Genomic DNA, 13,809 nt, shown 5'->3' on the forward strand with positions numbered 1-13,809 from the left:
GGCACTAGCTCAAAGATGCAAAGCGCAAGTATGACTTGCTGGCGATGCGCTTAGGAACATATGTGAGATCTCAGAGAGTGCACAAAGCAGAGAGTTTGTAATGGGGCTGGTTCATATAAAACACTTTCTTTTTCCACTTTCTACTGCAGACTTTTAGCCAGAAATAAGACCAAGCTGAATAATAATATCACCGTGGAATAAACTGTAGCGACGATGGAGTTCATTCATAAACTGTTTTGACTGCATCCTAAGTGTCTTAGTTTCCTAAGGGTGGAAGGGTTTATTGGGTTCACAATTCAAGGTTTCAGTTCTTCGTTGTGGTGACATTAAAGACAGCAGAAACTTGAGGTTGGTGTTCACATCCAAGGTCAAGCGCAGACAGCCATGAGTTCAACAAGCCTGTTTAGTGCTCAGCTCTGGGCCAGGGACCTGAAATGTTACCACCCACATTCAGGGCGGGGCTTCTCACCCCAGTTAACCCAATAAAAAGAATCTCCTCACAAGCCCACAGGCCAATGTAGTCTAGACAATTTGTCATTGAGAGTCTTCCCAGATGGTTCTGCAATGTATCAAGCCCACAGACAAACATCCACAATCAAAACTAAACATCACGCCAAGGTTTGTTTATTCAGTTTAAATACGCACCCACCACGGGACCCAGGCAAGCATCCCAGGTTTTCCCTCAGCTTCACATTTTAAGATTTACAACAATCTCTGTTTTGTTACTTGAGAATATTATTAGCACCTACAATTCACAGACTCGGCTATCTTAACTGTATGAAACCTTCATGGAAATTCACAGGTACACGCAGATGAAAAAAACATCACGTGGTAACGCAGTGCCCAAGCCAAGCAATGGCATGACCTGGTCACCAGCAAATTATAAAGTCATCTGGGCAGATGACATTCTTTTATTCTGAGTCATTCCTGCACCAGGATGACTTCAGATTGCACAATGCGACCCAAACCTTGTTTTGGGAAGCAATGAAAACCCGTAATTTCACTCGACATTCAGAAGCACATAGTCCTGTTTCTAAAGCTCCCGAGTGCCAGCGAGATCAAGTGGAACGCAGCACGCGCGTGGGCGGGCAGCGTGGTGACGTCACGGTGCGTCGGCAGCGCCCCGCCCCGGCTCGGCTGGTCGCCAGGGGACGCTCGCGGGCCGGGTCTCCTTGACAACTCTCCGCTCCGCCCCTCCGCCCCTTTAACCTTTAGGCTGCGCAGTTCCGGGTCCCTTCTTCGTCCCGTCCCTTCCCTCCCCTCCCCTCCCCTTTGGGTTTATCGGGACCGGAAGCGAAGATGGCGGCGGCGGCGGCCGAGCTGGTGATCGGCTGGTGCATCTTCGGCCTCTCGCTCCTGGTAGGGGAGGCGCTCCGAGTGCTCCCAGGGTGATGGGGTGGGAGGAGGAGGAGGGCGGGCCAGCTCTGGCCTCGCCAGTCCGGGGACCCTCCTCCCTCGCCCTGCTCTCGGCTGGGTCCGCGAGGGTCCTCTGAGGACGGTGGGGAGGCGCCGATCCCCCGAGGTCTCCTTCCTAACTTCAGCCAGCTTCTGTCTCTTGTCTGAGGACGTGGCTAGAGGGTGGGTATGGTGACGAGCGACCCTCAGGGTGGAGAAAGGCGTGATCAAGGCTTGGATTGGAGTCCTCGCAGCCTCTGAGCCAGTCTCCTGGGCGCTGACATAGTCACTTGTTTGTTTGTTTTAAATGCCTCCTTTTCCCCCTGTGCTCCAGCCCTTGGGGTAGTAAGTCCTCATGTTTCCCCGCGCCCATTGTGCGATTCTGCCTTGATGACGTGAGTGTCATGGTCTAGGTATTACATTCCACTTAGAACGGTGCAGAGCACTTTGGCCAGGCAGGAGGCTGTCTGACCTCAGGTGCCTCTTTTCCAGACTTCTGATCATTGAGTGCACAAAACTTGACTGTAATGGCCCAAGAGGCCTGGCTATTACTTTCTGACTTCGTTTAGTTTGCTTCTCTCAAGACATTTCATATTGTCAAATCCCTCCCCACTCTTCAAAGACGTCAGTCTTATGGTTTCTTAGTGTTTGCAATTTTGAAACTTGTTTGATGTCGTTTCTCAGATTCTCTAGACTGACACTTGGGAAGTATGCTCAACTAGTCAAATTTTTCAGTTTTTCCTCAGGTAACACTCGAGGACGCTCATGCGCGTGAGTGCGCATGCACGCACGCGCGCGCGCGCGCGCACACACACACACACACACACACACACACACGACACTTGCCTAGCATATTGCATGTTCAGGGATCCCAAATTCAGTCTTCAGTACTGGCATGATTCCTTCACTTACACAAATCCATTCACTGCCCTGGGCTGTGGTTATCTTGTGCCCTGGAGAGAGTGAGAAATCCCAGAGGTTAACAGTGGGTGACCTCTCCAAAGCTATCTAGCCCTGTACTGGGAGAATTCACTGGCTTTCTCAGCCCATTTGTTTAGAGTAAAATAAGCATGTAACGAGCAGGAAAGTATAGTTGGACTACTTTGATTAGTGAGAAAGCATCGAAAGCACATTAATTTTACTGTGGATACAGTAGTTTTACCTAGGAGGATACAAACAAAATAATACATGGCTTTTTAAGAGGGGGCTGATCCTAAGTTAGGAAACTTACAGATTTTAAGCATTGAAAGAGAAATATGATTTTGTAAGGGAAATAGGATGTGGAAGAAGATACTGTTGAAAGAAAGTGCTGGTAGCCTTTGGATATCATGTAACCGTTGCATTAGAAACCCTAGGGTAGAAGAGTATGTTTGCTAGGTGGGAAAAGTGATTTGTTAAAAATTAAATTACTGTCACTCTGTTTAGTGCTTGGCTTATTAGAAAGGATCCGTATTCATATCTGCTTTTCGTTCCGTCTTGAAGAAAGTTAATTTGGTTGAGGTGTGGGTACGGAATCTAGTCAGAAGTAGAGAACTGTTTTGATAGTTGGGGGGGGGGGGGTGTTCTTTGTGTCTGCCCCCAAAGCCAGAAAGGACCAGTTTCTTCTGGTTCTGCGGCAGTGTGCAATCCAAAACCGAATAGTTTCTTCCCTTACCTTCAAAGCCATTAGTCCGACTTGAACACTGAGTGGATCTTCTGCCCATTCCTGGTTTTGTTCTGTGATCTCTGTTTGCTACTCAGGAGCTGCTGGTAACTAGTGAGGTTCACCTCCTAAATATGGATATTTATGCAGCATCATATTATTACACTTACTAAATCAACACAGATCTCATCAGAAATGCCCTGAGAAGTCCTACGTATTGAAAAGTTGTCAAGCTTACACTACTGTGTACAAGCTTTCCAAATTTTTAATTGTCACTCAAAAACTTGAAGTTTTAAATTACACTTTAATGCTGGAGAAATGACTCTGCGGTTAAGAGCACTGGCTGCTCTTCCAGAGGTCCTGAGTTTAATTCCCAGCAACTATATGGTGGCTCACAACCATCTGTAATGGGATCCAACGCTCTCTTCTGGTATGTCTGAAGGCAGCTACAGTATACTTACATACATGAAATAAATGAATAAATCTTTTTAAAATTATGTTAAATTACACTTTACTTAATGTTTTGTATGGTTTGTATGTGTGTTGGTCTTGGGGCTGGGGTGGGGTCAGTGCAGGTGTGTGTGTGCATGTGTTCATACATGAGAGAGTGCACCACGATGTGTCGGTGGAGTCCTGACAACAACTTCCTTCTACTTATGGGTCTTAGGAGCAAGCTTAGCTTTGGCTCCAACAACTATGCTGGTTAAACCCTCTGTAGGTTGTATAAGTGATATTTCATTGTTCATTTGAGAAGCACCACTAAAAACCGAAGTCTAAGTCACTTTAGCTTCAGTTGTTTTTCAAATAAAGAATACTGCTGTGTCCGGAAGATTGGCTTTCAGCTCTAAAAGCTTTAAGGAGCTTTGTCTGGTAACCAACAACACACTGTGGTATAGAACGGGACATTATATGTGCTTTTCTATCTTACTGAACAGAGTTCAAAACTTACGGGTTGAAATTTAATAAAATGGATTTTTATTATTTCATCAAAGTAATAAGTAGTTGTGTAGTTGTTGTTAGTATTTGTGTGTAGTGGTGAAGAATGCCAAAACCAGGACAGTTAGGGTCTTGTTTCATGATAATGTGCCAGCAGTCCTCGTGTGTTCCCCCACCTTTAAATCATGTGCTTTTTAAAATGGCTGTCTTAGTTAGGGTTTCTATTGCTAAGATAAAATACCATGACCAAAAGGCAACTTGAGGAGGAAAGGGTTTATTTAGCTTATACTTCCTCAGCACTGTTCTTCATTGAAAGAAGGCACTGACAAGAACTCAAGCAGGGTAGGAACCTGGAGGCAGGGGCTGGTGCAGAGGCCATGGAGCCTCGTTAAGGGCATTAAAGGAAAGTCAGCAGTGAAAACAGGCGTGCACTTAAGTTGCTTTCTGGCTTGCTCCTCATGGCTTGTTCCTCTTGGTTTATTCAGCCTGCTTTCGTATAGAGCTAAGGACCACCACCCAGGGACGGTCCTACCCACAATGAGCTGGGCCCTCCCACATCAATCACTAATTAAGAAAATACCTTACAGCTGGATCTGATGGAAGCATAATTTGTGTGTCAAGTTCACATAAGGCTAGCCAGCACAATGGCAAATGAGACATTCTTATGAGAATAGTTTTCAACTCTTGAATATCCAAAAATTGTCCTAGAAACACATAGTGTCTGTGGACTTTATACTTTGAGAACTAATGCCAATTGGTACGAAAATATTAAGAAATAACTGTTCCCTCCTTTTTTTTTTTAATGTTCTTGGACAAACAATTGGACTTTAGTTTCCTGTGCCACATACAGACTAATTACAGTTGGTGCCTTATGCTCTTAATCTGTTTGCTATGCTAAATGTAGGCACCTCCCTGAGTTCCCCAAATTCTCTGTAATCGTGGTCACTCCACCTTTCAGTTGCCCCTTCCATTACTGTAGAGGCAATTCCGTATCTATAAAGCAGATTTACTCATGTTCTTTAAAGTCTGGGATCTGTTGGAACTCCACAGTCTATGGCCTCACCCCATCCCACCCAAGGAGTCTGCCCTTTAACAAGCTCCCTGGAAACAAACTCCCATCTTAGTTTGACAAAACTCTTTAGGATTCTTCCCTGTGGCCCATTGGTTCTAACCTTAACCACTCATTAAAACCACCTGGGGAGACATTAACATTCCAAATGCCCAGAACAAGTAAGTCCAAATTGGGAAGAGTTGGAATGATACTTGAAAATCTTTCTTTGATTTTTTTAATAATAGGTTTTTAAAAGAAAACAAACTGAGGTGTTACTTTGTAGCTATTAACTATTTGTTAATGGCTAATTTAACAATGCTATTTGTTAAGTAGTTATCATCCCTTAAACAATGTACTACACAATAGCTTGGTTAATCTTGAAAACCCATTAGGAAAGTTCTCTGTTCTTGTCTTTTATTCTTGTTGGGACAGTTGGTTCATTTGATGATACAGTTACTTACTGTTGTCATCTGTAGCATAAGGTGAAGGAAAAGTTTTGAGTTCTTTTAAAGTAGTAAACATTGAGACCTCTTGCTTGTGGATTCTGCCTGGCTTCTCTTGTAACTTGTCTGTCTGAGGTTAATGCATGCTTCCTCTGTGATACTTATCACCTCCAGCTTGGTAAAAATGTTAATATCTCTGTCTTGAAGTCTATGTAGTATGTACTGAGCCTTGCTGTTGCTAAGCATGCTAAGTATAGATAGATAAAGCTCAGCATCCAATGAGTTCAGAACAAGCTTGAGGAATGTTTATTTCTCATAAAATATATAATATAATATTTTATGAGAAATAGCTTTCTTAAAATAAAACAAAAAAATTGAACATTTAAACCAGAGTTTGAGCTTAGGTCTTGTTTTTGATGTGATTTTATTATATATGTGTTTATGTATGTATGTATGTATGTATGTATGCATGCATGCATGTATTGGCCTAACATCTAACTTCTTTTTTTATTATTATTAAATAATAATAATATAATTATTTTCTTCCTTTCTGTAAATGACAGTGTTGAAATCACAGCATTGTGAACTTTGATGGATTTCAGATGCATTGAGCTAAGTGATAGAAGCCATCTCAAAAGCTGAGATGTAGCATTCCTACACAGTGACACTCTAGAAATGACAGAAACTGTAGGGACAGATCCCAGGTAGCGGTGGCTACAGATGCCAGGTATTGGTTACAGATTCCAGGTAGTGGTGGTTGCAGATCCCAGGTGGTGGAGGTCACAGATTCCAGGTGGTGGAGGTTACAGACCCCAGGTGCTAGAGGTTACAGATTTCAGGTGCTGGAAGTTACAGATTCCAGGTGCTGGAGGTTACAGATTCCAGGTGGTGGAGATTACAGATTCCAGGTGCTGGAGGTTACAGATTCCAGGTGGTGGTGGTTGCAGATGTGGTTACAGACCCCAGGTGCTGGAGGTTACAGACTCCAGGTGCTGGAGGTTACAGATTCCAGGTGCTGGAGATTACAGATTCCAGGTGGTGGAGGTTACAGACTCCAGGTGGTGGTGGTTAGGGGCTGGAATGTAGAGTGGTACTGTAGGACAAATTGAAGCATTCAGTTGTAGTGAAACTGTTCTTGGTATCTTGTGGTAAGATTTGGTTTTGGTTTTGGTTTCTCAGCACTCTTGTTTAGAACACTGATCTTGACTGTTCATGTAGGTCAGACTATTCTCTAACATTAAAGCCATGGTGCTTGGAGGATTCTTACAAACTGATCAGCTTAATAGGAGCTGAGATGCTTAAAGGTATTTAAAGTTAAGTCAGCGTCACAGTCAGGGCTGAGAACCACTAGCGTGTGCCTGCATCTTCTATCATTGAATAGAGTACAATACAGTACCTGACCAGTGCTGCTGTGATCATGTCCCTTATGGAGACGTTCAAAGTCCACTTGAACCTCTAATTCTGAACCTCTGGGAGATGGGCCCAGTTCCCTGCCTTAGCAGGCCCTCCTTGTGTGATCTCATGCTGTCTGATGATGTCGAACCATGACCTCTGATCTTTGTTAGTGACTAGAGAGGTCCCAAAAGTGCCACTTAACTAGAGATGTCAACTTTTTTTTTTTAACCTCTGGGCATGGTTTTCACTAGAAAACTTAAATGCACACCTGTTCTTATTGCTGACTTTCCTTTAATGCCCTTAACATTTGGATTACAGCTTCTGTGTGGTGACTGGCAGTGACCCTTCAGGTTGATGTTGTCTGTGGGTTGTCATTGCAGAAACCACTTTCCATCCGTGTTCTGTTCTGTGATGCTTTAGCCTTAAGATTAGAAAAGACCTTCAGGTACATTTCCTTTAGAATGGAGAGATATATTGGGGGGGTGACATTGTGTGTAACTATTAATGTTTGGTGAGGGTTTGGTATCAAATTGTGCACTGTGATTCATAAGGTGTGTGCACTGAAGTAAAATTGTACTGCGTTCATAAAGGCTCTAACATCCTATTTAGTGCAAGTAAATAAAGGTTGTCCTTAACAGGTAAAAAGAACCTTTGCCCAAATAAATTTCCAGTACACGTTGATGTCAGTGTTCAAGAATGTATAAGGTAAAGAGGTATTTCTTTTTGTTGTGTTTCAGGCTATTTTGGCCTTTTGCTGGGTCTACGTTCGTAAATACCAGAGTCAGCGGGAAAGTGAGGTGGTTTCCACTGTGACAGCCATTTTCTCACTGGCCGTCGCACTTATCACATCAGCGCTGCTGCCGGTGGATATATTTTTGGTTTCTTACATGAAAAATCAAAATGGCACATTCAAGGTAAGTAGTATTGTGCTATGCGATCATTCTCCCTTGTGGGTACTCGGCGGGTGTTCCACTTAACAGACCAGTGGGCTTCATTTTCTTCCCCTTACTCTTTCTCTCTTCTGTGGTGTGTGTGTGTGTGTGTGTGTGTGTGTGCGCGCGCAGAGGCTTGAGGTGTCCAGGGGAGGACATCGGGCATCTTCTTGTCTTTAGGTTAGGCTGGTGGGTGGCAGAGACTCTCCAGGATCCCATTTCTGCCCCAACCTGTTCAGGGCTGAGGAGGTAGGCACTGGTGGCCATGCCTGGCTTGTGTGCAGCTGCTGAGGACATAACCTTAGCTTTCATTTTCCTAGCCTTTGTGCCCACCGAGCAGTCCCTCCAGGCCTGATTCCTTGAGTGTCTGGGAATAAATAAGTGTAGAAATGAATACACACAGTGGTGGAGAAGATGTAGACAGCTACCTTATATGAGTATCATCTTCAGTCCAGCAACCCAGCCAGTATCAGGAGCCATTGTGTTAATGTGAAAATAGTTCACTATAAGAGATTTTATCTTTGTGCTTCCTATAAATCCTTTGTAGCCTATTTGATTTTATTTCCATTAATACCACAAATAAATGATTTAGGAAGGCTTTTGTTAACGGCAGAACAGCATTTAGTTTACTTCATAGTTTTCCAGTACAGAAGGAAGTTGCTAGGCTGAGCTGAGGAATTTGGGCCAATTTACTTAACTTTTCTGCACTCTGGCTTCCTCATTTTAAACAGGAAAGGCATAGATTGGAAGATGTTCTCTTTCAGTTATGCAAACTTCTTTTGTTCCTTATTAGCTCAATTAAGCCTTTGTGAAGTGGGTACTGTATGCCAGTGTCTGACACATAGTACTTGAATAAAGTAGTAAGTTTTGAATTTCAGTAATGTATAGCTCTTTAATAACCCTCTGATTGTGGCCTAAATGATGTCAACAATTGGTAACTTTTTTTTGTTTGTTTTGGTTTGTTTTGTTTTTTTTTTTTTTTGAGACAGGGTTTCTCTGTGTAGTCCTGACTGTCCTGGACTCTGGAGACCAGGCTGGCCTTGAACTCAGAAATCCACCTGCCTCTGCCTCCCAAGTGCTGGGATTAAAGGCGTGCACCACTACTGCCTGGCAATTGATAACATTTTGTGGCTATATTTGGATGTATTCTGACAGTTGTAGAAACTAAAATTTCTTTTTTCCCTGTAGGGCAGACTCCCAGTCAACATGAATGGAGTCCTAGTGTGTGCCAGACAGCATAGTGTTGTAGAGGTGGTGACATCTGAGTGTCAAGTGGTCACATACATTGTTCTGTTGACTCGAAAGGAGCCCTGTGAGGCAGACAGACTGCTCATGGCCTTTTGGGTCAAAACAAATCAAAGCAAAAAACCAAATAACAGGTTCAGTCCGAAAATATGAAAGAGATAGAAGCTCTGCTCCCTGCCTCCAGAGGTCTTCATTTTTGTTTGTGTTGGGGAAGCTGAACCTTTAAGAAACACATACTTCAGTAGTTTAGCCTACACGCCACAGCTCTCTTCGTTTGTTTTCCTTTAATCTGTGTTTTGTGTTTTTCACCCACTGGGTTTGGGTATGCAGCTGTTTCTTAGATAAAAGATTCTGACATTATCAGAATGCCGGGGTGTTTTTATTTAGTAGTAGTATAATGGAATCCAGGAAGTCCATAATTATAAACTCCTAGGACGTGTTCTCTCCGCAACCTGCAACCTGTGAAGTTAATATATATATATATATATATATATATATATATATATATATATATATATATATGTACATGAATATGCCCAAGTATTCTGATACAGTATAAGCAATGTAATTATCTCTTGTGTCCTTATTGTTTGAACTGAGATTGGATTTTAGGTTTTCATGGAGAGTTTTTCTATGTTATAGGGAAATGTTTTCTCTTGAAATTTCTTTTTTTTTCTTCTCTTGAAATTTCTAACGCAAATGTTTTTATGAGCTTATGAACTTTCTTATATACTGCTGATTTTTTTGTACCCATGCCTAAATTACTCATCTTTTTCTGAATCATAGTTATTTTCCTTTTTTAAAATTTAGTTTGGATTCATTCTCTGTGTTTTTTTTTTTTCTTCTGTGCCAGACATTGGACTCAGGACTTTACCAGACAGCTACATCACTAGCTTTTGCGTTAGTTTAATTCGAGAGATTTCATTATATTCCTGAGCAAGAGTTCAAGCCTTTCCCTTCTGACTGGGGTGTGAGTGATTGGTAGAACTCTCAAATCTTTGTCTCAGGCATGTCTCAAACCTTTGACTCAGTTTAAATCCTAGTTTCCTTTAATAGGTGTCTGAACTTGAGCGTTCTCATCACCTAGAACTTGCTTTGTCCCAGGCTGGCCTTGAAAACAAGAGATCCGCTTGTCTCTGTCTCTTGGGGTTAAAGGTGTGCACCACCTTTAATCCTTAATCCTGGACCTAAATTTGGCTTGGGTGAGAACTTGCCCCAAGGTTCCAGTCCCTTAATCTGTTCACTCCCAGACCAGAGTTCAGCTCCATTACACTGACTGGTGTGCCTTTAATCCTTGAGTCATATATTTTGTATTTTTCCTTCCTCAGCTTGCTCCTTTTCATTAAAATTCTCTTCATAAGTTTGAACTTTAGTAACCACACAACAGCTGTTTTCAGGCTTGCTTTTTCAAAGCAATTAATCTAAATCTCTTTACCTTACCTCAGGCAGTATCCTTGGACAAAGGCAAAGAGCAGCCACATTCTTCACCAAAATACCACAAAAACAGTCTCTATGCCACATACTGAAATTCTCTCCACTGAAATGTCTTGGGCCAGGTCCGCACAGTTCAAATCACACACAGCAACAAGGTCTTCCATATTCCTACTAGGAAGGGTCATTGAGCCCCACTTAAAATGTTCCATGGCTTTCCAAATCCAAAGACCCCAGATCCACATTCTTCCAAGCAGAAGCCTGGTCGGGCGTATCACAGCAAGGCCCCAGTCCCTGGTACCAAGTTCTATCTTAGTTAGGGTTTCACTGCTGTGAACAGACACCATGACCAAGGCAACTCTTCTAAGGACAACAGTTGATTGGGGTTGGCCTACAGGTTCAGAGGTTCAGTCCATTATCATCAAGGTGGGAGCATGGCAGCATCCAGGCAGACATGGTACAGGAGGAGCTGAGAGTTCTACATCTTCATCTGAAGGCTGCTGGTAGAATACTGACTTGCAGGCAGCTAGGATGAGGGTCTTAAAATCCATGCACTCAGTGATACACTCACTCCAACAGTGCCACACTTTCTAATAATGCCATTCCCTGGTCCGAGCATATACAAACCATCACAAGTATCTCAACAAAAAGTAATAATTCTGTCTGCTTAAGGTGCCCACTGTCTTAGGGACAGTCTCCTTCCCTAACTGGCATGTCAGGTATCCACCCAGACCGCCTTCACTTGACCAGGAGCTTTTCCTTAATGGACTTTTATTGCTACTCAAACAGAAGGGTTGAGGGTGAAGTAGTGTGGATGCTTTGAAAGAAGACAGGCCTAAAATTTAAATACAGATAGAGGTCAGGTTTAAATATATTAATTTTATCTATCTACCTGTAAGTGAGACCTACCTGTAAATAACTGTTTGGTCCTGGATAACCGTTACTGTTCTGATTCTCCTATACCAGATGCCTGTAGCACTGTACCCCACCACCCTTTTCCCCTCCCTGACTTCTAATGTCTCAGGACATTGCCCAGTGCCCATAGAGAGAGGAATTTCTCCTCACTTAGAATCCCTTTCCTGAGGAGCGGCTGAGATCTGGAGGGTCATGTTGTGCTTCAGAAGAGCAGACACAGAGGTTCCAAAGTTATCGTGACAAACAGCACAGGGAAGTCCTAGCTCCTGATTGTTCCCCATTCCTCTGGAGCTTAAATAAGTGAAGTTCCCATTAATTTCTACTTTGGGAGGCCAGGGTTTATAAAATATAATAAGGACATAGAAGGAAGGTTTTCTAAAGTAAGTCTTTCCAACAGTACATCAGGTACTCTGGGAAAGGGAAGGACATAAAGGCAAATGCCCTAATAGCCCAGAGCTCTGTTATCTTATACAATTTATAGTTAAAAAATAACAATCTGGTCTATTGTCTTAAAAATTGGTCAGACAAAAGGATCCACTAATTAAAAGATGTTAAATTTCAATGAATATTTGGCCTTAAATTAATTTTATATTTTCTATTCTTAGTATATATTTTGAAATTGGACTTTTGTGGAGTTTCTAAGTTCTAACTTTTAAGTCATTCTCACTGAGGACGACACTATACCCTGGGGTTGTCTAGGAAATGCCTTGAGGCTTTGTATAATGTATAACAAATAAAAAGAGAAAAATACATCCTTTAGTTCACTGATTTGATCATCTTAGTTAAAATTCTTTTTTTTTTAATTTTTTTATTCGATATAATTTATTTACATTTCAAATGATTTCCCCTTTTCTAGCCCCCCACTCCCTGAAAGTCCCGTAAGCTCCCTTCTCTTCCCCTGTCCTCCCACCCACCCCTTCCCACTTCCCCGTTCTGGTTTTGTCGAATACTGCTTCACTGAGTCTTTCCAGAACCAGGGGCCACTCCTCCTTTCTTCTTGTACCTCATTTGATGTGTGGATTATGTTTTGGGTATTCCAGTTTTCTAGGTTAATATCCACTTATTAGTGAGTGCATACTATGATTCACCTTTTAAGTCTGGGTTACCTCACTTAGTATGATGTTCTCTAGCTCCATCCATTTGCCTAAGAATAAAATTCTTTTTAATCATCTGCCTTGTGTAAGGAATCTTTAGGGAGCTCAGTGAGGAGGAGCTGTAATACATACGATTGTGTTCATTATTCACTTGGGTGCTCTAGTCATGGGTGCTCCAGTCGTGGGTGCTCCAGGGTGGGAGCTCCAGCGGGTGGGTGCTCCAGCGGTAGGTCCTCCAGTGGTGGGTGCTCCAGGGTGGGTGCTCCAGCAGTGGGTGCTCCAACAGGTGGGGGCTCCAGTGGTGGGTGCTCCAGGGTGGGGGCTCCAGCGGTGGGGGCTCCAGGGTGGGTGCTCCAGTCGTGGGTGCTCCAGGGTGGGGTCTCCAGGGTGGGTGCTCCAGCGGTGGGTGCTCCAGGGTGGGAGCTCCAGCAGGTGGGTGCTCCAGCGGTAGGTCCTCCAGTGGTGGGTGCTCCAGGGTGGGTGCTCCAGTGGGTGGGGGCTCCAGTGGTGGGTGCTCCAGGGTGCGTGCTCCAGCAGTAGGTGCTCCAGCAGGTGGGGGCTCCAGTGGTGGGGGCTCCAGGGTGGGGGCTCCAGGGTGGGGGCTCCAGCAGTTATAGACTTGTGAAGCGGGACACAGCGTTCTCCTGGTCCATAGACTTTTCCATGCTTCACCATAGCAGGCATCAGGCCCTGTTGACAGTGTCAGCCTCCCTCTGTGTGTTTGGAGGCTTTCCTGTCCCTGGTTTTAAAGATAGAAGTTGCAAGCTGTTGGTTGTGACTTTTTCTGTTCCCCGTCCTCTCCAGTACTCTGTGTGGTTTTTGTTTCTTTGATAAAGATCTTAGGTTTTAGTATTTACACAGCATTTTTGTTAAGAATTTATGATGATATCTTTTCTCATCTTTCCTCTGGACAGTGATTGCCTCTAGATTTTCATCATTATTGTTGTTGCCCTTTTTATTTTAAACAAACTACACTGAATATTTTTTGTTATAAAGGGCCCTTCCTAATTAAAATCAAAGATGCAGGCTGGAGTTCATTGGATATAGACTCATCTATACCTCAGCTTATTGCTCTAAGGAAGACAGAATAATCTTGTTAGTAGATAAACTAGGTATCAACTATTTTGAGCTGAGCAATTATAAGCCATTCATGGGGTGATAGAACATTCTGACTGTTGAACACCTGAAGCTGGGTTTCTAGGTCCCATGAATAATTGAAACTTCCTACCCAGCAGCTTCAGGAGGGGAAGGAAGCCCAGTTCAGGAATCTTTGTTGTCAGAGAACCCAGTAAGTGTCCTAAAGCCAGTCAGTCGAAGTCATTGGGTAGCA

The 13,809-nt window shown here is 43.2% G+C and overlaps 1 protein-coding gene across 1 annotated transcript in view; it reads left to right on the forward strand.

Moving 5' to 3' along the window:
* The first annotated feature begins 1,245 nt into the window (after positions 1–1,245).
* The window catches only part of Lmbrd1 (LMBR1 domain containing 1), an 86,142-nt gene continuing 73,578 nt past the window's right edge, over positions 1,246–13,809 (forward strand). Inside the window, exons 1-2 of the mRNA XM_052192616.1 lie at positions 1,246–1,359; positions 7,600–7,776. Of these exons, the coding sequence (XP_052048576.1) occupies positions 1,300–1,359; positions 7,600–7,776 (237 nt within the window). The 5' untranslated portion in view covers positions 1,246–1,299. The remainder of the gene's footprint in view (positions 1,360–7,599; positions 7,777–13,809) is intronic.

This window comes from Apodemus sylvaticus, chromosome 9, assembly GCF_947179515.1.
Source record: "Apodemus sylvaticus chromosome 9, mApoSyl1.1, whole genome shotgun sequence".
Lineage (NCBI taxonomy): Eukaryota > Metazoa > Chordata > Mammalia > Rodentia > Muridae > Apodemus > Apodemus sylvaticus.